At 37.3% G+C, this 27,379-nt stretch overlaps 2 protein-coding genes across 2 annotated transcripts in view; one reads left to right on the top strand and one right to left on the bottom strand.

Moving 5' to 3' along the window:
* The first annotated feature begins 1,002 nt into the window (after positions 1-1,002).
* On the top strand, positions 1,003-21,364 carry LOC136252315 (scavenger receptor cysteine-rich domain superfamily protein-like). The gene is made up of 9 exons (XM_066044726.1): positions 1,003-1,133; positions 3,961-4,287; positions 9,041-9,364; positions 10,001-10,327; positions 12,158-12,496; positions 13,068-13,394; positions 17,956-18,125; positions 20,269-20,465; positions 20,834-21,364. Exons 1-7 carry the CDS (start codon positions 1,085-1,087, stop codon positions 18,099-18,101), a joined length of 1,839 nt encoding a protein of 612 aa, XP_065900798.1. The 5' UTR covers positions 1,003-1,084; the 3' UTR covers positions 18,102-18,125; positions 20,269-20,465; positions 20,834-21,364.
* Positions 21,365-23,753: 2,389 nt separating this feature from the next.
* Positions 23,754-27,379, bottom strand: part of LOC136252310 (dedicator of cytokinesis protein 2-like) — a 48,168-nt gene continuing 44,542 nt past the window's right edge. Inside the window, exons 52-58 of the mRNA XM_066044721.1 lie at positions 27,219-27,295; positions 26,807-27,110; positions 25,809-26,579; positions 25,492-25,757; positions 25,023-25,156; positions 24,483-24,583; positions 23,754-24,409 (exon numbers count right to left, since the gene is read on the bottom strand). Coding sequence (XP_065900793.1) covers positions 24,080-24,409; positions 24,483-24,583; positions 25,023-25,156; positions 25,492-25,757; positions 25,809-26,579; positions 26,807-27,110; positions 27,219-27,295 — 1,983 coding nt within the window. The 3' untranslated portion in view covers positions 23,754-24,079. The remainder of the gene's footprint in view (positions 24,410-24,482; positions 24,584-25,022; positions 25,157-25,491; positions 25,758-25,808; positions 26,580-26,806; positions 27,111-27,218; positions 27,296-27,379) is intronic.

Below are 27,379 nucleotides of genomic sequence, written 5' to 3'. Positions count from 1 at the left end.
AAGTAGGCTATAATCCCCCACCGGCCCTCCACCCAGGGCCGCCCACAGGGGGGGGGCAACTGGGGCATTTTGCCCCGGGCCCCAGCCTGAAAGGGGCCCCAGGAGGCCACATGAAGGGCCCCCTGAATACCTGTTTAAAAGATCGATATACTCTAATAGAGCAGTCAGATCTAAATACTCTAATAGAGCAGTCACAGTATTCTTCAGAGGAGCAGTGTAGCAAGCTTATAGATAAGGAGATATGGTTGGTGATGGGTAGTTATTGTCATTGCCAGCAGGTTGTGACCTTTTTTTTTTTTTTTTTTTTTTTTTGGTCTTCACTTTACAACTTGGGTCAAGGGCCCCACTTTAACTCTTTTCCCTGGGCCCCTTAATTTCTCTGGGCGGCCCTGCCTCCACCCCACCCCTTGCGGCTAGATAATTATTTTATTGATACCATCATTGTATTCATTGAAACAATGAGAGAAAATGTACATATATACAATAATAATAATGAGGGTGTGTCCTCGGTCACATGCAACCACAGAAAAGAGTTACAAAAACACCAGTGTGGGCATGGCAAGGAGTGAAATACAAAAATATATTGAGTATACCAATTAATACAGTTAAATCAGTTCAGGTCTGGAGAGAACCATTCACTGCATTTCCGAGTCATAAATATCCTCTGAGAATCCGATATGCATGCAGTGTCTAGCATTTGCTGTACAGTGGACCTTGGCAATGATAGATCAGAATGGACAAAACACAACAAGTTCAGTATATTTTTAACAGAAAAATGCTTATAGTGCCCAAGCACACTTATTTCCAGCGTTTCATAAAAGTTTGGGAAGTCTAAACGATCTAGATCTGCCAAAGCTACTGTGATTATTGTGGTTTGTTTATCTCACCATTGGCCCATCAGTCATGAGGCTTGTTATGGATCCACAAAGTAAATTATTTATCAAAGAATACAGCTGGGTCACCTGTGTAACTACAACTGTCTCACAGAGTAGCTGTAGTTAGCTACCTTGTCACGTGATCAAAGTCTGATGCAATCAAGGCAAGTGATACAGTGTAACAATGTAAGCTTACTCGAGATTTGAGGATGAAGATCGTGGTGAATATATTTGCTTTTGCATCAACTGTTTTAGCAGGTACATACAATTGTACGTTGTGTCAGTGTATTGTATCAAACCACATGAACTTGACTGTGCCTCAGTTGCGGCCTGCCGACTCGCATATAGTTGTCTCCGCAATGCTGGTATTTATCCACCCGCCGTTTCACTTTATTAAACATTAGGCTCATTGGTTCGTGGTAAACACATTGTATATGCAGGCTCTGCCTCCAGTGTTCGCCCTCCAGTGTCTGTCAAACTGGTAAAGCGGCTAGGCTTCAGTAGTGAAGTTACATGAGTTAGCTCATCTTTTACTTGTCACAGTACAGTTTATATTTTTAAATAATGTTTCTTAGTGTTCTTTGTTTTCGTACTGTGTTTATTTCATAGATAATATATACCTACCACTATTGTGGGTGGTGGTACGCAATACCCATATAGGCCCTGTCGCCTTCTTTTAGTTACCTTTATGGCCAAACTATAATGCACCTACCAATGCCCTATTCCCAGTACAGGCCAGGGATTAGACCTGGTAGAAAGTCAAATTCTCCAACCTGAGGAAAAATTGTTAGGTCGAATCCTCATAATATCCCCTAAGACATGGCGAAAAGAAATGATATGACACGGAGCTTCAGTTTTATCATATGCACAAGTCAGACTTCTTAGCGCTCCATTCAAATTCCCCACCCTCAGGCACACTTTCAACTTCAAATCCTTTCCTAAAGCCTGACATTGCCCGTACTGGGGGAGTGGGGCTTAACATTGATAGGTACATAACTATAGCAACTATAGGCCACTTACACAATGACAGCAGAAGAAATAAACAGGATTAGCCACTAACCAAACAGCTACAGCTAACTGCGTTCCACCTTATAATTTAAGATGTAATTGGGAATAGCAGGAGTTAACTGTGAGGTTTCCAAATCACATGCAGTGATTTCAGTGAATATGAGACCAAGTGCTAGCTATACAATACGAGATATGAAGAGTTGACTGGGTAGTAATGGGCTGAATTTATCCATCAAAACCTACAGATTGACTTTTCATGTGCTCACATAATTGTAGCCATGCTGGTACCTAAGAGCAAGAGTGAAGAGTGACACTTATGACATGACAAGGATCTCTTCATGCCATGTGTCACTGTAGAAAGATTTCCGATTCTATTTTAAGCCATGGCTCAAAGCAGTTAGAAATGTATATAATACGTACAGTGGTCACACTGCATGCTAAAATGCTTGACTTGTGATATCAAGTGTTCCTTCAGTTCATAATGTTCACATAATGTTCATCATTATTAAACTCTTGGTGATATCATGTGGGCTGCAATTTCAGCTGTATTACAGACGGGGTGTACAAAACTTCAGAGTGTTAAACCCTCAGCACTTAGATCTGCAATCGTGGTCAAACCATTGGTAATTCAACTGCACAGTTGACTGATTGATTTACCCTCTGTCAATTATCATCTGTTGTTCATTCTTACCAGAGCAACATACGCCTTTACAAACACTATTCAAATCCAACTCAACATTCAATTTGTTGTGCTGTGACGGAATTATGCTAGATGATATTATGTGACTTACAAAAATAATGATCTTCAGCCAATGGTTGGTAATAATTCTAGTGTATTTCTTTTTGCTTTAACAACTGGAGCTATCAGGCTCCAAGGATTTATTTCTAGTTATGTATATGTTAAAAGTGCACACAGCAGGAAGTCAAAATTTTGAGAAGAAATACCAAGAAACAGTTCAACAATTAGAAAGGCAATATTTAGTTGCCTTCATATGTACAGGTCTCCCTACAGCTATGTGCCTCCTGTAAAAGTCAGCACTTTATATAACTTGTTGCTTCAATGCAACCTTAGGTCATATATGTAACCAAATTTTGGAAAATCACTCATACTGATGGGTGCATTTGACACCTAAAATATTTAATGACCAAATCACAAACTTTATAATGCAAATCTACTTGTTGATGGTTTTAAGCCATTCTCAATACCTTAACTGACAAGAAAATTCTTAAAATATCTTCAAAACTGTGCCCTGTGCTTATTAGCAACCCACTAAACATGAAAATTCTAATTATTTCATGTGCACCCATACTGTATGGGTGATTTTCCAAAATTCAGTCACTACCAGGTTAAGGTATCCACTATTGGGATGAAATGTAAACAAGTAGGGTATTGTGATTTAGTTTAACATAGATGTTGTAGTATACACTGTTGCTATAGTAACTGTTGGTATTTGCTATTCATTAGTGACTGATATGTGACTAACCCTATTACACTGTATAGGGTTTCTGTGTTGGCTGGGAATATTACTTAGATCATTCAATTAGACACAGTCTGTGCACTTTCATAACAGCTGTAGCACCAATAGTGAATATGTTATTGTCAACAAATCATAACAGTTGATTAAATACAGAAATAATCTTTATGTCAAACCCAGCTGGTCCTGTACGTATGTTTCAATGACATCCTTTGTGTACGTAGCCAAGAGTTAGTAATATGGGAAGGTTATGATATTTGTGGTTTTGGGAGTATCAAGTTTTGACATTCCAGAATGTAAAAAGTTACTATATAGTAGACAAGGTGTATATGGTCACTACAAATAGATGCCATAAAACTCTATGGTACAGAACATAACTGTCGGGTGGGCCTGTGTTATGTTTGTGATAGTAAAGTACTTATCTGATAGTTAATGTATTTATCATTGATGGTATCAGTTGTTAGTTGTTGTATTTAAATATATCTCTTTGTTTGAGTAATGTGTGTGTACTTCAACACTGTACAATGGTAAGGACACAACTATAATGCTTTGTTATATCTGCAGTAGCAGCTGTAGAGCAATTTTACCACTTTTGTTTATAGTTGGAGCAGCTTGCACTGAGGGTGATATTCGTCTTATGGATGGTCCCAATGATTATGAGGGTCGTGTGGAAGTGTGTCATAATAATTTATGGGGTACTGTCTGTGATAATCTATGGAGTGCTGATGATGGAATTGTAGCTTGTCGTCAACTGGGACATGAGTTTATTTCGGTAACTAAGAGTGCCTCTTATGGGCAAGGAAGAGGACGTATTTGGCTGAATGATTTATCATGCACAGGATCAGAAAATCGACTAATTGATTGTCCGCATGAATCCTTTAGTTCACACGGGTGTAGCCACAGCAAAGATGCAGGTCTAGTGTGTTATGGTATGTACATATTATAGGCTTGCTACATAGTAACATATTGATATGCTTTGAGTGAGACCAAAAGAGATGTCATTAGCTATGTCATTACTCAAAGTATTCCACATGTATGTACAATGTGCATACGTCTTTATGCACATGTACCTCCCAAAATTCTACAATGATTTATTGTTGTAAACTTTTAATTTGATATTAACTACTGCATGTCACTAAGGCAAGTAATACTGGTAGTGTGTAGATAAGCTGTAAAAAAAGAGTGCGGCCCTCAAAAAGGCTATGGTGAAAAAAGATGTGAAATCCAAGGTGGCAGCCAAGAAATGGCTGTGATGGTAGGTTAATGATAAAAATTTAATAATGACAATTCAGGTGAATTTGGTGCCAACATCAAGCAGCACCAAATTCACCTGAATTGTTGTTATTAAAAGTTTTACAATTTGTTTGTAACTGAACTCTCTACAGGGTGACTTGTTTGTAGCTGAACTCTCTACAGGGTAATTTGCTCATTGTTGAACTCTCTATATGGTGATGTGATTGTAACTGAACGTTCTAATAGAGTGATTTATTACGTAGCTGAATGTTCTATTAGGCAGACATGGGGCCAAGTACATGAGTACTTATACTTAAGTACACTTAAGTACAGATTTGAAAGTACTTGTACTTTACTTAAATACTTTCTTAATTTTCCCAATGTACTTGTACTTATACTCAAGTACTTCACTAAGTACTTGTATGTACTTGAGTACTTAAAGTACTTTTAAGTACTTGTAAGTACTGCAAACATTGTACGTAGTTTGTACACAGTGGGTGAAGGTGCAGTTTACAACTTTTTACAATTCTTCTACTGCCTTCCCCAACCTTACTATGTACCATGTTGCCACGATTAATGATGTCATAGCATTCTGGCAAACAAAAACAATGCTGCTATTCAAGTCAGTGAATTTTAAGAGTTTAAGAGAGAGAATGGTTGACAAAAACCAACCCCCTAGGCGCACTTACATACTACAATACACTGAATACAGCATATATTTTACTACAGCAAAATGTACTTGTAAGTACTTCCAGCATGTACTTGTACTTTACTTAAGTACTCTCTTGATTGCTGCTGGAGTACTTGTACTTGGAAAATTCAAAAGTACTTGTACTTTACTTAAGTACTTTAAATGTATTTGGCGTGTCTGCTATTAGGATGACTGCACTATTAGAGTATCTCGATTGCACACTTGTTACACCTAGTTGACTTTCGTAGAGTAACTCAGTAGTTTTAATCTGATTCCTTGTAAACTACTGAAAAAGATCATTCTAAAGTAATTATTCTACCTCTCTACCTATTTTCAGCTGATTCCATTAGCTAGTTTGCTTAAGTAATACTTTTTATTAGCAAAACTCGATCATACAATTTTACACATGGTTGGCATTTTTGTTATAATTCCATGACTGTTAGTGCAATTTCTTCCAAACCACAAAAAGTTTGCACTACAATGGTTACTCCATGTACAGACCAATTTTCAAGTTATTCTGTCAAGCAGTTCACCCTGGAGGTATGGCAACACATCACTTTTAGATTTTTGAAAAATTGTGCATAATTCTCTTGCTCTTTGTCTGAGCTGTACCACAATTGGACTGCAAATGTGCAGTATTACGTTCTTACAGCCCTCCAAATTGTAAGTAAACAGACCAAAGCATGCACGAGTTATTACAATTTTACTAAAGTGTGTGAGACGAAGAAGAATAAAAAAAAGAAGGAGAAAAAGATTAAGAAAAATATGAAGAAAATAAGTTGAAGGTGCGTATCTCAGTGATGGATGGGCGAATTCACCTCAAATTTGGAATGGCAGGTACCCTACAACGAGGGAGTTTACACAGCAAAAATGGTTAATTTCTGTCCAGCCATTATCAAGCTACGGATGCATGAAAACGACGTTTTCTTGGTTCCTGTAAAACACACACTTTTCTGTCACACGCCCGCACTGGCTGTGTACTTTGCCGCATGACACACTATCATGTGTCTTGATACCAGTGAAATAATCAATTATTACCATTTACTGGGGTCAAGTACGTATAGTTATCTTTTTCTGTTTGCTTGCCTACACGATTTGATGAATAAAAACTTTTCCTTAATAGTGTTAAAACAATCATTTTGGTTGCTTGGCTGTCTGCTGTCAAAATTTCATCCTTTTACTGTCATATAATGCTTCTAGAAATCAGTCCTTTTCCACTGTATGGTGACATTTAATGTACCTGCAGTGTACAGATGTATACATATGTATGTCCTATGATGTCTTCAGTTACAACACAATGAAGAGATTATGGTTGTTCAATGCCTTGATTTGCTGTGCTAGACATTGTGTACTGTAACATCTTCTCCTGCGCAGCAGCAGTGTGGTGATCTTGATTAATTGCTAGTGAACATGCTAGCTGGATGAAATTGTTAGTTCCTCAACCATAATCCCACCATTTATTTGTTATGAATTTACCACACCACAAGGGAAGGAACAGTACAAAAGGCACAAGCCTGCACAAGGTACTGTCCGAAACACAACAACTCAAACTAGACAAACATGACACAATACAAAACAAACAGCAGTACAATCAAATACTCAAAATTTACAACAAAAAATGTTTATAAGCAGTATGATGAAACATGCAGAATGGCGGTCAATTCCCAGTATGTTGAGGGGAACTTGGTTTCAAGTAAAACTAACACATACAGAAAGAATAACGTATGGCATTTATTGTAGATAGCATAGAGATAATAGTAAGTTGATGGCTACACATAGGCACATTGTTGTACATACAATAGTAATGGAACCAGTATGATGAATGTCCTGAAGGGCACAAACTGACAAATAGTCGTGCCTGGCACACAAGGTAGGTAAGTGTAACTTCTGGTAGCACACATCATAAGAAACAGACCAAGAATGTGTTGTTGGGACCCAGCGAGCACCACAAGCCCATCATGCAGCACGTCTCTGAACAGCTGCCAGTAAATTCACACCCCTCACAGTATGTGGAGACCAAACCACACAAGCATACTCCAACAATGGCCTACCAATAGCTTTGTATGCTCTACATCTGGCCTGTGTATCACACCCAAACATGGTATGTTGTAAAACATTCAAAACCCTGGTGGCCTTGGATGCAGCAATATGATGCTGAAATTTGCCATTTATATGGATCCCCAGGTGTTGGTCTATTGAGTCTATAACATAACTGAAGGTAATCGGCTTCCTCTTGTTGGTAATGGATAATGCCTCACATATCTTGGGGTTGAAATTAAGCTGACGCTGACCATGATACTAATATCAGAAAGATCATTCTGTAATAACTGGCAATCCTTTACCGATGTCACATTAAAATAAAGTAATACATCATCAGCAAGCAACTTCAACTTACTCACTTTAGGTATTGTAGTCATGACAAACCATACGTAGGTTGTTTTCTTAGTCTGCCTTGACTGCCTGAGGCAATTTCACCGAAGTTTGGTATGTAGACTAAGAGAAGCCTTGAAGGGATTCCACCACAATATCATCAATTACCTAATAGAATAAACCAACCATGTGGTCTACAAGAATTATCTGTCAAGCCTGACATCAGTAAAGTACTTCTGTGTGTTGTCTAACTTGTTCTTTGGATGAATTTACAAGAAAATATGATCTGATCAGTAATGTAAAAGAGTGTATAAATTATTTCCTAACTGTATGTACAGTGAAAGTATTCTCTGTGGCCAACACATCATGGTACTACAAAAATAAGCACATCCAAAACTAGTCATAGACAAGCATGCGCATTTAAAGACAAACTTAAAAGTTATAGTAATAAATATCTAATATGTATCCACTCTCTAATACAGTCTCAAGATGTTGTTACACTTACATGTTTATTTATGTACATGTAACCTTGGACATGCATTGATGATACAAAATACTCACAGTGCTTCATGTTCTTTGATGTGCTTTTTCTATTCGTTGATGTAATTTAATACAGTCTCTTGCAAGAAAGATTCTTCAAGAGGAAGAAATACTGGCACCGACAGCATCTAAACTTAAATTTATCCACATACTGATAGACACCAAATACACAATGATACAATTTCATTAGTGATGTCAGTTTCAACTGTAAATATTCGACCCCCAGGCCAGTTCCTAAGATGCACATAAGAGTTGATTCAACACAATTCATTTTGTTATTTCTGAGGAAGTGTAGTATGACTGGTTACTACACACAGATGTAATTCTTGTTAACAGTATATTTCCAAAAATTGATCAAAAGAATGTTGAAAATGCAAACAACAATACAGTGAGCATTAAAATATGTAGAGCATCAAAACAAACATATTGTATGTCATCCATTGAAATGTGTCCTTAGTACATCAAAACTGTTTCATGAGCTGTTGATGGTAGAAATTGGGTGACAGAGAGTATTATCCCTGCAATTGCACAATATTGGGAGAAACCTCAACTTTATACATTATTGCTGAGCAGTAATACTAAGTGTATTGTGACAGGCCAATGAAGATTCCAACAATGCAATTCATGACATCACTTAATGAATTTATTAGTACCTATAGTAATGCATCAACTTTCTGGTAATTGAATGATAAAACCCTATAATGAAATTATGTTCTGATTTAAGTGTTATTTTACTGAGCATTGACTGTATTATACAGTACAATTGTAACAAAGTTTTGATTAACTGTTCACTTGTATTGTGTACAAAGATGTTAATGTGTATAGTATGTGATGAATTTACTGTACAGCTGAAACAAACTGCACTGAGGGGGAAATTCGTCTTGTTGGTACTGATGGTGATTATGATGGTGATGTAATAATATGTCATCTTAACACATGGGGATATATCTGTGCTGACAAGTGGGATACCAATGATGGAACGGTTGCTTGTCGTCAACTGGGACTTGAGTTTGTTGGAGTCACCTCAAGCTACCATTATGGGCAAGGAAGAGATTTAATTTTGCTTGGCAATTTAAATTGCACAGGATCAGAGAGCCGATTAACTGATTGTGGTGATAGTGTATTTGGTACAAACAGTTGTTCTTATAGGAAAGCTGGTCTAGTATGTGATGGTAAGCAGTTTTATGCATTTTGTAAGGTGATTAGTTTTGCATTTTGTACCTATAGTCAGTGTTTATTTGAGAGGGCATATGCCAGTGGAAGGGAGGGCAAAGGGTAGATGAATAAATACATTATTTTGTTGAATTTAGTAAAGTGGTTAAGGTTGATGCAATCAGGGATAGTCAAGGGGTTCTCATCAGTGCACCCAGCATGCATAGTATGCTCAAACTAGGGGAGTCTGTGGACATTCCCCCCAGAAAATGTTTCAAAGGTGACTATCAAAAGATTGAATCTGGAAGCAATTTTGATTAGTAAAAGAGAAAACTTTGGAAATTTAGCAACTGTAAAATTTTAAATATAGTGAAATTAAATATAGGAGTAATATTTTTAGCCAAATGGTAGACTGTTGAGAAATGTTTTTGAAAATAGCCATCATGAAATTGGATTTCAAAGCACTTTTTGGTCAAAATGACATCCTTAAATTTCAGGGGGGGCCCACAACCCCTCCAAAAAAACGTGTTGGTTCTAAGAAACTTCAGCTTCTGTAATGTGGTATGTCTGCTTAAGCACAACTTTGTAATTGCATATGTATGTATGTGGCTCATTTTTTTAACTGTATAGCTGTTAGTACAGGCTTTCTTATACAGTTGAAGTGAACTGTACTGAAGGAGAAGTTCGTCTTGTGGATGGTCCTGACAATTTTGAAGGCCGTTTAGAAATCTGTCACAAAAATTTATGGGGAACTGTTTGTAATAATAACTGGAATGCTAACAGTGGAATTGTGGCTTGTCGTCAGTTAGGACTTTCATTGGTAAGAACCACTACCTCAGGATATTATGGGAAAGGCAGAGGACATATCTGGCTGGATAATTTATCATGTAAAGGATCAGAGACTCAACTAATTGATTGTTACCATAACGGATTTAGTGCTCCCAACTGTGGACATAGTAAAGATGTAGGAGTAGTATGCAACAGTAAGTGTCCATCTAATCTACGGTGCTAAAATATTTTCTGCTCATGCTTAATGTTTTGTTGAGAATTAAGTTTTTAAACATTATTTTCATGGGCTAAGTGAGCACTTATACCAGAAGTCAAATGTCTTTTTCTAAAAAAATACTTTGGAAAACAGGCAGAACATGTTACTGTCTACTGTTGTAGTATCTTTTAGTTTACCAGTTTACTGATACTCCTATGCAATAGTCACTTAAATCCTTGCAGTACATTATTTAGGCTATTACAAATTAATCCTATGTTTAATGGATGCAGTGTTTTGGCAGACCTAAAATAAATGTACTTTTTAAGAAGTGCTGATATCAGTGGCTGTAGACTCTTCAAAAAATTGTGTAAGCAGTAACAGGTGTAGTAGCAAATAGAATAAAGCTCCCTTTATTTTTCAGGAGGACTTTGGCACCTGTCAAGATTGAGATACTCTAATAGAGCAGTCATATGTGCTCTAATAAAACAGTCAGTTGCAGCTGAATTTTATTTATTTTTTGACCTGCCAGATCATTACTAGAGGGTAAACAGTCCATGAAACATATGATATGGCCAAGAGTTAAAAATAGTGGAAGAGCGTCTAACACAATACAGAACCTCTACAAATGATTTTCAGTGATTCAAAGGGATGTGTTAATAAGTGCACACTAGTAGAAAAAAGAAATGTGATGATTAAAACAACTTCACATATAGAATATACTACAAATCACAGAGTTTACAGAGGAATCCTTGTAAATCATTTGTAGAGGCGCTGTATTGTGTTAAACACTCTTTTCTCCACTATTATTAACTCTTGATATGGCCTTATGTCCAGACTTCTTATCATAAATATAAATGTAACGTATATCTACACATACACACGCATGCAAGCATGCACGCACACACACATACACACACGCACACACACACACACACACACACACACACACACACACACAAGCAAAAACAAGCCTACAGACCAGCAATGGGATACCTGTGCACTACTCAGGCACTTTGTGCAAGCATATCCTCCTGGGGCAGGGCTAGTAACCCACAGGAGAACTGTATAGATCCCACAGAATGAGGTTGCGGAACCTGAAGTTCCACAACAACACCGATACTGCTAAACAAGACAAAGACAGTTGGGTTTCCCAGCAAACACCTGCAGGTACCCATTGATGTTACAGCTGGGTGGGCTGCTTTCTCAGATGACACCAGGTCCCCAAATCCCCAATATACACTGGAGCAATGTGAGTAAAGTTATGCCAATAATATTCTGGTGTTGTTGTTTCCTTGAGCATGAAATACACACACACACACACGCACACACATACACACACACACGCACACACACACACGCACGCATGCACGCACGCACACACACACACACACACACACTACACACACATGCGCACAGCTGCAAAAAAAAATCGCAATAAAAAATTTTGTGTAAAAAAATATTTTCATATGATTTACATGAATGACTGCTCTATTAGAGTAGTTTGATATATGTAAAAAATTTTGTGTAAGAAGTTTTTGTACAAGCTTTGCATACGAAAACTATTTTACAACAAATTACAGTACTTTAAATGCAACACAGAGAGCAGCCTCACAGAATTAATGCATTTACTACTACAGATATGTTATAAGCATAGATCGGCAAAATAAACTGAGGACTACTAGCAGTCAATAGAAAGGGAACAATAGACAAAAGAGTTTATTATTGTGTGTGCATGCATGTGCTCATGAGTATTTCAGTAAATGTGAATAAAGTACATAGCTGCATCCAGTCCAGTATTTTGGGTTCACAACTATGTTCTCAATTACAGATGTAACAAGCTGCAGTGAGGGTGATATTCGTCTGTTAGGTGGTACCAATGATTTCCAGGGTCATGTGGAAATATGTCATCTCTCTATATGGAACTCTCTCTGTAGTAGTACCTGGGATAAAAGCGATGGAATAGTTGCTTGTCACCAACTGGGACTTGAGTTTGTAACAATTCCTACAGGTTATACGTATCGTCATAAATATGGGAAAGGAACAGGTCAGATTTGGCTGGACAAATTGTCGTGTACAGGAACAGAGACTAGACTAACCGATTGTGCTCACAATGAATTTAGTTCAAATAAACGTTACTCAACTCAGGTTGTAAACCTGATTTGTACAAGTAAGTTGTAGTAGTCAAATGATTTTTAGAAATACCATTATGTACATACATGTGGGAGATTAAATTCTTACCTTTACTGATATTGATGTTATCCATTTGAATGATGTTACAAACTCAAGTCCATTTGATGCCTTCCAGTATTAATTAAAAGGTGGAAGTCAACAGTAAAAACTGACATGCAAGAAATTAACACTGAAGATACTGACATTCATATCTATCTACATGTGTACTATAATCTATTTACGTTCACTGGGCCCTCATTTCTTGTTAATTACTCTTGTTACAAGGAGCAGCTGCCCAAACATTTAGTAGCACTGTGAAGCCCTTTAAATGTCTGAACTGTTTATCAAAAAAGCACTTTGATATGGGCAAGAACAAGTGAGTTATGAGGCCAAAAAAGTATCCCATACATTTAGTATAGACGATTCAGGCACACAAACATGTCTTGTTCCAGTACAAGGAGTGAACACATGTTCACCTCTTTGATATTACTACTATATTTGGTGGGGGCTGAGGTGAACATATACTGACTATATTGATGAGTACAGTTACATAATATGATTTGTTACAGATATAACTTGTAGTGAAGGTGAAATTCGTCTTGTGGGTGGTGTTGATGATACTAAGGGACGAGTAGAAATATGTCACAATAATGAATGGGGAACTGTCTGTGATAATTCCTGGAGTAAAAGTGATGGAATGGTTGCTTGTCGTCAACTGGGACTTTCGTTTAAAGCAGTCACTACAGATCAATCTTATGGGCAAGGAACAAGACAGATCTGGTCAGGCAATGTATCTTGCACAGGATCAGAGGGTCGACTGATTGATTGTGTTCAAAATGGATTTAATTCACGCAACTGTCCACGTGGTGAAGGTGCAGGATTAGTCTGTACTGCCCGTAAGTACTGACTATGGTGTTTCAAAATTATAATGTGACCTACTGCTATCAAAGTTACCTGTGCATGTGCAGTGTAACCTGAATGTATGTACATGTATTTAGTAATCAAAGCTATTACATGGCTACTTTAGGTCCCAGAGATTGTTCTATGAAAATGCATCATAGCCTTCATTTAGCAGTCACTTGTACTATGCATGCAACACTCAGATGACAGTTTACCACTGAAAAATGATAATTCCCAGTAAGTGCTATCTGTGATAGTGACACTAACAAGCTAAAGCCGTATACAAAGAGACTCAAGTGAGGCTTTGAATAGTCCACTCTTTTGCCATTGTTGATCTTTGATCTATTCATGGTACAGCTGACCTGTTTTTGTGCATACCTTTATTAGGAGACACACCATGAAGCTTGAATTTTTCCAGCATGAAGCACCATAGCATCAATTTCACTGTAGCTTGCCGGCTAAACTGTGCACCACTCTTGCAAGGCACACTGTTGGAAGGGAGAGTTAACTTTGCTAGTATTCACCAACTGTCAATGCACCTATAATAACAACACTTCTGGTTCTTGGTCATACATCACATTGTGATTAGAGATCTACTAATACAGCAATAGACCATTATGATATCAGAACACTTAATATTATTAATATCAATGTTAATACCAATAGACTAACAGTTGTATGTGAAGCATTGATTATGCTGGTACACATATACCTATTATTGAGCTTAAACCAGAGTGCTTATTTTAAACAATGCAGGCAAACTTTACAGAGTTGCTTGTTGACTGCTCTATTAGGGTATCTGCACAATACCAACTGTTCTATTAAGGTATCTTGGTTTTTAATGCTTCCAAGTTGCTTTCCCTCTATTGTATGCAAGTCTAGTATTAGTATTGACAATAGTATAGCAGTTGACATTCATTTTACAAAATCCAGTGCCAATTTAATACTGATCTGATTATCAGGGGATCAGTATTTGTGATGTAACTGAACTTTGTAGCTTATAACTGATTCAATAAAATAAATAGCAACTGGAATTTCTATTTCAGTGTACCATCGAGGATATTACTGTAGTGGTGAAAAATCAGTTATTTTTATTTTGCCAGTTTGGAACCCACCTTGACATAATAAATGCTTGGAAATGTTGCTGAGAATCGTATGCCTGTAAATCAAGTCCACAGCTCTTTATCTTAACATTCGAGTTTTATTAGAACAGTTGTTAACTGCATGGCTAGTACAGAATTTTAAGAAACCTACATGCTAACTTTTCAAACTAGTATAGCATAAAGAAGACAGTAAAACTACACAAGACAATAGGTCCTTAGAGTCTATAAAGAGTTATGTGACTGTCTCCAGGGAAAATGGTCTTGTCAAGTATTAAGAAATGCCAGTTTTGTGCTGTAGCTTGCTAATGGTCGAAGATACATGTACCATATTTTCACACCAATTCTTTACCTTCCAGAGCAAGTAGCTTTTTACTCAAGGTTGACTGTATCAGACTGGCTCCAATAGGGGGGTGGTGGTGAATGGATGGAGGAGGAGGGTTGTTTGCAAAATAAAAAGGGAATGTGTGGGGATGAATTAGGCCCAGTGATGGGCCCTTCAGTGCTCAAAACTGGCTAAAATGCAAGGAAAATTACAGTACAGGTCTTTGTTCAATACCACAGAGCCCCAGGTTGGCCATAGCTCTTTCAGGACCTTAGACCTTGCTACTGGACTTGGGAAGAGCAGCCAGCAAAAGCGAACTACTCAGTGAAATTTGATAGATTATTCATGTAGCTTTGTATTCATGGTGAAAAACCATACCTGCTGCCATGTGTGATAAGACCGGTTTCCCAGATTCAGTTGCATGCATAATATGTTCACATGCATATGAATGTGGGACCTATACAAAGTATGTATTTGAAATTGTTCACTTTGCCTCCTACTTCAGCTGCATGTCTGTCCACATCCTGATATGATTACACTGTCCCTTTCATACTTTGTAAAGATCAAGACACATTAGCATACACATTAAGATACTTTGCTATAGTATGTGTGTAGGTATTGCAGATGTGTGATAATTGTGATGAAATGATTATTAATTACAATATTGTACTGTGCTTATTTATTGAAAAAGGTTATAACTTTGTCTACATGTCTATTATGATAATAGTATATCACTGTATATACCACTTTAGCGTGGGCGTTCAAAGACACCGCTTGGTGTTTAACTTGCATATTGCCTGGGCAATATCATGGGAAAGCGGTTTGCCAATGACTTTGATGCCCAGCCAAATCAAAGAAACGATATGCTTTGACTCGTTATATTGAGTGACATAGAGCTTTACATTGTGGGACTTGATTTTGTAGTGGTTGCTAAACTGAGTATATTTTCTAAGATGGACTAGTTGGTTGTTAGTAAAGATAATGAAGGCACAAAATAATTGTTTGGGCGATTGTGGATGCGTATTTCTACCCATTACGTATCAGCCTTTGAACAGACCACAGAACGGAAAAACTACTATATACTGCTACGCTGAAATAGGTTAGTAACTTACAGTCCTAAGTTACTTAACTTAATATAACACTTACTGTCCCAATAGCGAAGTTAGTTGGCTTAACTTTATTATTATTATTATTATCAATTTTTCCAAAGATGGGTAACACAAAAGGCAATACTGCCTGTACAAGGTGATCCCCAACACAGAACATACATTCACATGTACAATTACACACAAACAAATACAAAAGGAACATGAACTACTTAATAATTACAAAATCAATAAACCTAATTACAAAAAAAGATAATGTTTTAACCTAGTCTTAAAACTGCCAGCAGTCCTTTGAGATAAAATTTCAAAAGGAATTGAGTTCCAAAGAAAAGGTGTAGTCACAAAAAATGAGTGCCGAAATGCGTTGATAGTTGACGACGCAAGATTTAATGTCAAAGCATGTGACCTCGTAGCCAATGTGTTAAAATGAAAATACCTTGAGAAATTGATGGCAGTTCTTTTATGATAAATGGAGTAGAGGGTCCAGATAGATATATAGCTTCGACGTGTTTTAAGTGAAGGCCATCCCAGTTCACTGATGCAAACCGACGACGACTTAGACCATTTTTGAGCAGCTGCATCCCAAAAGCTTTTAATCCAGCGTGCAGCTCTATTTTGCACCGATTCCAACAAACTAATATCCTGTGCTGTGTACGGCGCCCACACTACGCAAGCATATTCAAGGTAGGGTCTAACCAGTGCTTTGTAAGCACTAACTTTAGCTGCTTGGGTACAACCAAACATAGCACGGCGTATACGGTTCAGGCACTTAGTAGCTTTACTGACTACATATCGACAATGATCATTCCACCTAAGTTTTGAGCTGATTACAATGCCAAGATATTTAACTTTCTGTGACCATGGAATTGGATGAGATCCAATAAAGTACTCAAAGTTGATTGGATGGCGTTTATTAGTGATGTTAACTGCTTCACACTTCTTTGGATTTAATTTAGGATGCCACTTCAAAGACCAATTATAGACACTTAGTACAAAAATGATAATATAAACTCAATCCCACAATCGCAAGTTTTCTAACAGCGTGTTGAAGCAAGCATAGTAACGTATTAATGACGTTTTAACGTATGGACAATGTTTTGATGGCTATTAGCCCACGCTTTTAAAACCACGATCAATTTTCAGATACTACTGTATAAAACAAATAGGATGAGTTCTCATTAGTTCTTTCACCTATTAGGTGAGTGTGCCCCAAGTGATATATATCACTTATACCACGGCTGCTTGGAATTTTGCTGACATATACACTTGGGCCTGCAGCCCTTGGGCTTTGGGCGTATATATCAGCAAAATCCCTCACAGCCGTGGTATAACTATTAAATATCATAGTATGACAGTATAGTCTCAAATAACCAATTGTGTTACAATCCTGATGAGTATTGTGATAATTTGCTACACGTGCTAAATTATCATCGTCTCAGCAAAAACCCAATTTGTTTGCACAACTTCCAGTATTTTTTATTTTCTCCACATTATCTACAGTCTCCAAGGAATGGATCACCGAAGGTTCAGCCTTTTATGGTGATTAGTTTTGGAATTACAGTGTTAGACAGTAGGAAGAGCAAGAAAATCGATTTGTACAGTGACTATACTGAAAATATATTGCAGGTGCTTACATTCACAACCATAACTTCCATTGGCACAGTAGTCTACGATGTTGGAATTTGGTTCAACTTGGATTAGCATGAAGGTATAATATTTGCCCTATAGTCACTCACACATGAAAGCAGTTTTGTTCAAGAAATGATGACAATCTTGTTTACATTTACCACATTGTAAACAAATGCATGTAACATGCATGCTGTTTGTGGTACAAAAGATTTTTGAACTCTCCATGAGCAGGCAAATGAGGTTATGTATGATATGAGTCTGTATATTCTTTGAGATAAAAACTTGCACATTTTTCTTTGTAGCATGTGTAATTTTATAATTTTTAAGGTTTGTTTTTCTCAAAGTGCATGCTTGTGCTGAGATGGTCACATTATTGTTATAATTCTCCCTTTAACAGATCACGGTTTGCGGATTTTTGGTGGTACTAGTCGAAAATCTGGAACATTGATGTTTCAATTGGGTAACGGCACATGGGGAACTGTGTGTAGCCATGGATTTTACCGCCATGCTGCCAATGTGGCATGTAGAACAGCTGGGCTTTGATGGTAACAAATATTCTGCATCATGGTAAGTTTTCTATGTGTAGTATACAGCACCCGATCACAAAAGTCTACCTTGTTATAAAATAGCAAATAAGTCCACAATAAATAGTGCAGCACCATCCACCCTGATCAGCATATATTGAAGTAATATTTGTACACTCATCTTCTGTCTATGTTAACATTTTATTTGTTTCATGTAGTCATGTATCAACTAGAGCCTCTGGAGCCCTATACCAATAAAAACTATTGAATGAAACTATTGTAAATGTGATATTGTTGGTAATTACAGCTCAATAAGTCCTTTTGTTAGCCTTTATTGGCCTTGATCTGTTGAGTAGCTTGACTAGTATGTTAATACATACCGCTTGATAATAGGCGACTTATGCTAGTCATACCAAGGAAGGATAGAGAGGAGAGTGTCAAACTCCAGTATGGTCTATCAAAATGGCCACATCAAATCTATTTTATAACGAGGAATGTTAATCATGATTTGTGCCAGAGGCTTGCACAAACAATTTTACTTTTGCATATGATAAATCTACTACTTGTAATGGTTGCATAGAGTGAGGACAGCAGCTAACACCTAGCCTGCAGTTACATCCCAAGGTACATGACCAGATAAGAGTATGATGGTTAACTGCTACACTTGACATTGCAAAGTAAAGTTAGTAAATTGTGCTGCTGCAACTTCATGAAATCATACAGCATCTCCAGAGCTGTTGCCTCTATCAGAGCTCTTTGACATCTTGTATAACTACAATACCAAACACTGCTGGCTTTGACGTCTTTAATTTTGCCATTAACAACACTGAGCAATGATGACAACTTGGTATAGTCACAACAAAATAGATGAACTTTCAGTACCGGTACTTCTCTAAGTGTTAAATGCTTTAATTATTACTTAAATTATAAGCGTAGATTTATTATAATAACCAGAAAGACCTGACACACTCTATTTAAACTGGAGTTAGGCACTCTCCTGTCCAAAATTCACTCCTGGGCCTTTTAGTTGCAACTTTATTTTGTCCTCAGCTTACCAAATTCCCTATCACTACTTGCTCTACCATTTATACTGTGGTTCACAGTGGAGTGTAGCTCACTATACCACAGCTTTCAGTGAGCTATGTGGTTGAATCTTTGTGTTGCTCTCTTTGAGTCCCAAGTTTTAAGTAAACCGGATTAGCAGGCCTCAATTTATGAGCAAAACGGTAGTGCCTATGACAACCAATGGTTTTAGTCTAACTTGAATAACTCATGAACGGCATATTCAATCTCCTTAAAATTTTTTGTCACAACTGGTAGTTGGGTATCCCTTAAAGTGACAGGATAATTTCATAGTAAGTTATTAATTTAAATGTGTAAACTGTTCAAAAATTGATCATAGAGTGAAGAAGTACTGCTGTTAGATAATATGTACATACCAGTGTTTGAGGAGTGGGTTTTTTTATTGTTTCACTCATACCTCACAACATGCTGGTGTAGTTTACTTACAACTGTTGAATAGTCCAAACCAGAAGTTCATGTGTTGTTGTGGTGAGGATTTATAAGCGTTCATTGAAATGTGTTTAATAAAATGGCGAATTACGCTATATGGTTTTCCCACTAGAAGTGTTATACACTTTTGTAATTGTCTGTGTGATGTATAGTGTGCACATTTCAAACACAAAGTATTCATATACAACACAAAACAGAGTGCCTGCCTTACACTTACAAAGTTAATGTGCGCATACATCAAGCATTAAATTCAATAGAACACATTAAACAAATTCACAGACAGACTGACAGATTTGGCTCTTATGCAATCCCTCAACATCATAGTGACTTAATTTACATTGTTGGGCAGGTCACATTTTTCATCTGTGTATTTTGTCCTACGTACATGTTGTGTTGGGTAGGTAAATATACTTTGTTACTGCTTGAACAATACACACGTTCTTGTATGTGTTTGTGATAGTGCTATAGGGTAGGTGTTAATTTAGGATAGAGAAGTACTTTATTGGAGAAGTTTAATGATAAGGCAGGTACTGCTACATATAGGTAACTGTTGTATGGCCTTTAATTAGCAGTGATGAGAGTTAAAATAATAATACTAGCTATATTGTGATTGAACATCTATACACAATATACATAGCTGTACTGCATTACAGATGTTCTTGTTTCTTTTCTAGTAAAAATTATTCGATGCATAATTGTGAGCTTGTTAATGGACCAATTGCTGTTTGTCAAACCAACTGTAATGGGTCAGAAAAGAAACTGAGCTCATGTGATGTAAGCCACAGTTGTTCATCAGATTATCACGACTATGATTACGGGTATAATCATAATATTCCTTGTACTCATGATATGGATGTTATACTTCACTGCTGTAAGTTATGAATGTTGTATGAACAAAAAAGGTCTTATAGCCTTTCAAATTCCAATCGTAATTCCTCATGTTTTAAACCTATCACTTATAAAAAAGTGACATGGTAATATTGTTCTACCAGAATTATTATAGTCCCACATGTTACAGTACATCTTTACTATACTGTTATCTCCTGTAATTGATTCATACATCCATACTTTTAGTACTGCAATAATGGGATTTCTTCAGGCACATCATCACTGTGACTATTATGTACTCAGCTTTATTGTCCATCTCAGATGTTTTTGGGTTCAAAAAACATCTGAGATGGGTATGCTTATAGTTTCTACTTAAGTTGTGGACGTTGTTTATCCTGTTTACAATTTTAGATAAGCATTCTACACCTAAATATCATCATCACCACCACCACAACCACCATAAGCTGTCTGCTGGAGCCATCACTGGTATTACACTTGGTGTTGTCCTACTACTCTGCACTTCACTGATTGTCACCTGTGTCTGTGTGAGACGTTACCGCACGAAACAACGGAGCTCTGCATATGTTCTTCTTCATAAGCAACACCCAATGATATTTGTAGCTGATGGTGGTAGTGATAATGAATCTGATTTTAAAGCTTGTATTCCAGCCAAACTAACTGCTGTTGAATATACCGATGAATGTTCTGTTGAAGATACATCCACTAATGATGGTGATGCTGGACCACCACCTGATACTACAGTGTCAAATGATGCAACTACTGCCACACCTACCACTCAGGATGTTATTTGATGAACTGTATTACTAGTACTGACCAATTATGGTGTTCATATGTATATGCAGCTATTGTCTAATTTTGATTTTTTTTTTTTTGTACAGTAGTGACACATTGATACATTAATAACATTTTTAAATGTATCAATTTGTGTCTGAGGTGGTTGTAAAATAATTGCCATAGACAGTATAATTCCTCTCTCTCTACATGTTCTGTACTCTACTAGCAAGTCGTATAAGCTGCTGATCAGACAAAATAACTAATAGTAGTGTCATTGGACAAACAGCTGCATCATTAGGCCTAGCAATTCATTGGCTGTTTGTAATTCTTATCAAAATAACACAGTTATAATTACTGTTCAGAGGCAGCATACTATGTTCAAACACATCTCTATAGTTTATTTGCAGTGTATGTCAAACAAGATGTCTGAAGAAAGTGCACATCTGATAGCTATACAGTATGATGTGCCTCATGTGGTATGTTTGATTTGTTTTGAGGATAGTGAATCGTAACACACAATGTATGAGCCATTTGAAGATTACCAGATGTGTGCTTGTTTCGATAATCTATTTATATTCCTTAAACACTGCTGTGGCATGCTCATTATGACTATTACATACTACCCCACTTGTTTGTGTTGACTGAAACTGCACAGAGAGACAAGAAGCCTAACACTTTAACAATTGTGTTAATGTTTCACGTCCAACATGTACCTTTATAAACAGTCCTCAGGAGTCACCAAATGTGACTGGATTTGCAAAAAGGTACCTTTTCCACACCTTTTACATACCAGCAAACAAAATGTCAACAGTTGACTGCTTATACTGATCAAGTTGCTCTTTGCATCAAAATGCAGCCAGATACTGTAGCTATGTGCAATAATTAAAAAGTTGTGAAGTTGTAAAGTTTGAAAAATGGGTCAAAATTTGTGTGTAAAGAAAGGTACCTTTTCACAAATCCAGTCACAAATACTAGAATTTGTCAAAAACTATGTATTAGAAGTGCTAAAAAGCATACAAAGGTTGCACAGTGACAGAATACAGAAAAGGAATGTCTCAGAATTAACTTTAATCTACCTGTCTATAACTTAGAAATTCAAAAATCCGGTAAACATTTTAAAGTTAGTTATAACACTTAATCCATGTGTACAATATCAACATGATTGTATATTTATGACTACTTTTCTATTTGATCTTGGACACATAAAAGCTTGAACAGAGCAAAAATTTAACAATTCAGTAAACGGTTATGTAGCAACGGGTTAGGTGATACTGCAGCTGTATATTATAAATTAAAGTTACAAGAAGTATATATATAGTAGAAACTTGATCGATGATTTCTTTAAAAGAATTGCCGAAGTTAAGTTTCGGTACAAAGCCATACAACAGAGTGGCATGCACTTTATAATTGCTAATTGGTTGTTAATAAAATAATTAATTATTGTGCTGCTGAAATATCAAGCGGGAACAATGCATTGTTGAATTAAAAAATAATATAATACACTTAATTATTTTTGGAAGTTTATGAATTACTGCACACACACAGAGATCTAGATGGTATATGTGACCAGATTTGCGAAAAGGTACCTTTTTCACACATTTGACATACCAGCAAACAAAATATCATAACTGTTGACTCCTTGACTTTCGTTTTGTATCAAAATATAGCCACATAATGTAGGCATACTCATCAAAAATTACAGACACGTGCTTGCAATGATAAAGAAGTTACAAAGTTTGAAAGTTGAAAAAATGGGTCAAATTTTATGTGTAAAAAAGGTACCCTTTTGCAAATCCGGTCACATATAGTGTTTTTGGGTCCATCATGCATCAGTTATTTTTTGGTAAGGAATTTATATACAGGTGTAAAGCAGATGTCAGTCTTCATAGTTACACACCAAACTAGGATCCTCATGTGACATGAATTACAGGGACAGATCTAGGATTTTTCAAAGGGGTTGGTTGGGGCTGTACTATAGGCCAAATCCTAAGAGCATGTGTGAATTTAAAAGCATAATTATAATAAAAGACTCAAGATATATTGCCCATTATCAATCTGCAGCTGTTATATTAGCCAGTACACTTACAATAAGACTACCAGGATGTAAGTAATAGCTGTTTGCATTATTATTTGATCAATCTTTTTATTCATTGTAAAACTTGGGGACAGTCACAAATTTACTACTCTGCTTTACTACAACAAATATCTACATGACTTATAATTGGTTAAGTTTGTGGGATAGTCAAGTGTTTCTGGAATCATGGATGTGTGGTTTCATGGTGGCAATCCAAAATGGTGACTACCTTTCTGACAGCATCAATGGCATGTGGATGGTCACAATCACAACAATTTATTACAAGAATGTGTTGACAAACATAGTACCCTGATAGCTCTATTAGAGCAAAGTTCAGATGCTGTCTTCTCTGTCCACATTTATCCCTGCATAATAATAAGTGAATGTGTCTTCATTTAAGTCTCTGGCAAGGAAGAACAGCTGTTGTCAACTATACCGTCTAGAGTTTGAATCATCAATCTCCAAATTTAAACATTCAAATTTATAACACTGCAACCATGCAATATTTACAATATTGATTAAATGAAATAACATCATCCTACCAGAGATGAGGTAGACAATCTGTCCCATACAAACAAGACTACAATACACACAACATATACCACTACACTGTCACATGTATAAAATGAAAATAACAACCTGTTTATTATTACATTAATAAAAAAAAGATGAAAAAGTTATATAATAATAATAATATATAATTATGCGTGTGGGTTGTGCATATTAGGCTTGGACAACAAGGAATCATTTTATTTAATATAATGTTAAAATTAAATTCCAAAAAATGCCTACGCATTTGATTCTCCACGATCTTTAAACACTTTGTTCATAAATCCTGGCTTGCCCGAGGTAGGTGTCCTGGTTTTTGGTGGCAATGTCGGTTTAGGAGCTAGCTGTTGTGATGATGATGGTAACATCGGTGCAGGCCTTACTGGGGATTGTATGGGTGGTTCTGGTAATGGCCGTTGTGCTGGTGACTGCATGGGTAGGCCTGGGAGTGGACGCTGTGCAGGTGACTGCGTAGAAGGAATCATCGGGGCTGGTCTTACTGGAGATGGAGCCGAGCTTGATGACTTTGGTGGTAGGGAAGGGGGAGGTGGTGAGGGTAGTCTGGGCTTCTGTAAGCAACAACAGTATTGTACAAGTTATAGTACAGACATTATCTATCTTAGGAAATATACACACACTTACATTAGCCATTGGTTGTCGTATTGCTGTTGGAGCTGGACCAATATCGTTTGTGCTTGGTACTGCTTCCAACACGGAGTACTCTGACTCCACTTGAATCTTGCCTGCAGGGATAATAAACATGTGACCATCACATGCAGTATATGCATAATCTACAGTACAAAACTTTGGATTACTATGTTAGCAACACTGATACGTGCATGTCAAAACACACAAGCAGGACTTAAAACCAACAAGGTGATAAAAATATTTATAATGATTGCAATAAAACCGTAAATGTCATGACACTCTATCTTTGTCACAACATGCACAAAGCAGATAAATTATAAAAAGTTTGAGATACTCTTTCAAGAAACAGTAATGATTATGTTGTGAATTTTTTGAGTGACAACGGCTGTGTGAAAACACTATCATAGATCGCTCCTGGGATTTCATGAATATAAGAATGCAAAATTGTTTATTTCTGCAAAAAATAAAATAAAAATCCTCTGAAAATTGTCCATGGGCAAAATGCGTACTTCATATCACACTGAACACACTAACCTTGTGAGATGTTCCTGACCAGATTTGGTTGTGATACAGGGGAGACAGCTGTTTGACTACCACTACGCAGTTTAGGGACAGGCTTGCCATCTGGTGATGGCTGATTTCGAGGTGGAAGTGACGGACCTTTACGACTACAACAAAATATAACAAGAAGTCCTGAAAAATGGATCTACACAAACACAGGAACCAAAGTGGAATATGGACAACTTGGGACCAACCAATAATGTTCTGATTATCAACATGTCCTGATTTTCCAGATCAATTTATGTACTAAGGAACACTTTGGGACCTTAACTAAGTGTCTGGATTGTGTATAGGCATTCTCAAGTGTCCACATTAACAGGTTTCAATCCAAAAAGATGATATGCAACAAGTTAATACAGTTGAGAATAAACGTTTGTTGTCTTAATATGCTATTGCTTATGAAATCTTTTTTTCAATAATGCTACACAACAATATTTAATACCTTTCCCTGAATGGTCTTGGCTTGGAAGGCAACGAGCCGTCTTGCTTCATAGGCAATGGAGGTACGTCATCCATTATCAAAGAGTTCCGGTTGGGCAATGGTGGTGGAATATCGTCCTTGGATATGGAGTTCCTGTTGCCTCCCCTTGAGTCTTGTTTGACTGGCAGTGGAGGAGCTCCGTCATCCATGATTAGAGAATTCCTGCTCTTTACTGGCAATCGTGGGGCAACAGCACCATCACCACTACTGGATTTTGTTGGTGTATTCTGTTACAGAAGCAATAAAATTTACAGTGATTCATGCTGTAATTTCTATACCTTTTCATCAACGGGGCATGACTCGTCTGCTCCCAATAGCTCGTAGGAAGAATCACGTACTGGAAACGATTTCTTTTTCATTGGTAACTTTGGAGGAGTTTGATTAGTATTAGGTGGGGGTGGACCAGGTATGCGATCATGAGTTTGATCTTTGCTCAATCGATCATAAGTTTGATGCTCACCCTTGATCCCCTTCAAGATTTCTTCATCAATCGGCTCGATGTATTCCTCTTGATCATCATCGCTCAGAGGCGACGGTGATTTGAGCACAGGTGGAGGGACTGTGTCGTATCCCGTATTTGACATTTTCTTCTGTTGATCTTTTTTCACAACTAAGCCATCGTCAGACTGCTCCTCCGGACATTTAAACTGTACATGATGCATATCCTCCTTGATACTGCTGCTACTGCCACTACCTTTCTTAGGAGGAGTAGCTGGAACTAACTGATCAAAGGAGTAATCACTGTCTGCCTGTGAAAATTGAACCTTAGCCCTGTTGGATGTAGGTGAAGGGAACCTTGGGGTGGTTGACTTTGTAGTTGTTGGTGTCAACTTGTCAAAACTGTATATATCATTCTGTGGAGAACCTTTAGGTGCTGCTAACTTGTCAAAACCGTATATGTCATTCTGTGGTGCAGAATTAGGTGCTGCTAGCTTGTCAAAGCCATATACATCGTTTTGTGATGAGTTGGCAGGTGCCAGTGTGTCAAAGCCATACACATCATTTTGACTGTTTTTGGGAGCACCTTGATTGGCAAGGCTTGATGGAACCTGTACACATGAGCAATAGGTATAAAAACACATATTAAAGAGTATATCAAGCATACAAATATAAACTGCACCCCCCCCCCCCCCCCCCCCCCCACACACACACACACTACACAAAGAAAGGCCTCGGCTATTCACAAGGGTAGTGTCTACGCAGTCAACACTTAGCACCCTCCCAAGAGGTAGGACTAGTATAACCCACAGGAAAACACATACTGCAATATATTCACCTGATAAATATCATCTTGCTGCAGCATACTAGCTCTGGCTTTAGCAGGGTCAACAAACTCATAATCTTCCGGAGCTGTTGTCATCTCATAAATACTATCAGCAGTGTCTTCATTAACAGGACAAACTTCCGATAATGGAGGAGAAAACGGATGCTTGCTATCAGGTATTGCCGATACAGATGCAGACTTTTGTTGAAAGTTTGCTGACAACCTGTTGCCTCTCCCAGAGTCCACCATAACAGACATTGTTCTCTCTCTGTCCTTCCTCATCACAGCCATTGTAGCACTCTTTGTTTCATGACCACTGTGTGTTGACACATGTGGGATAATAGCAGGTAATACAACACTAGAACATGTTTTCATTTAAGAAACAATTACAAGGACTCAAAAAAGAAGCTACACATAAACTAACATGATAGCCTTTTGTAGTGGTGTTTCTGGTAGTGGTCTCTTAGCACTAGCTGACTTGCGACGTATCTCTGGTTGATCCTGGCATTAAAAAAATGCAGCATGAGAATGTAAATACAGAGAATGGAGTATTAGAGAATACAATCAATACAGGAAGGCAATTAT

This window comes from Dysidea avara, chromosome 4 (genome assembly GCF_963678975.1).
Source record: "Dysidea avara chromosome 4, odDysAvar1.4, whole genome shotgun sequence".
NCBI lineage: Eukaryota > Metazoa > Porifera > Demospongiae > Dictyoceratida > Dysideidae > Dysidea > Dysidea avara.
Note: the sequence above shows the minus strand (reverse complement) of the source record. Positions and strands in the feature narration are given on the sequence as shown.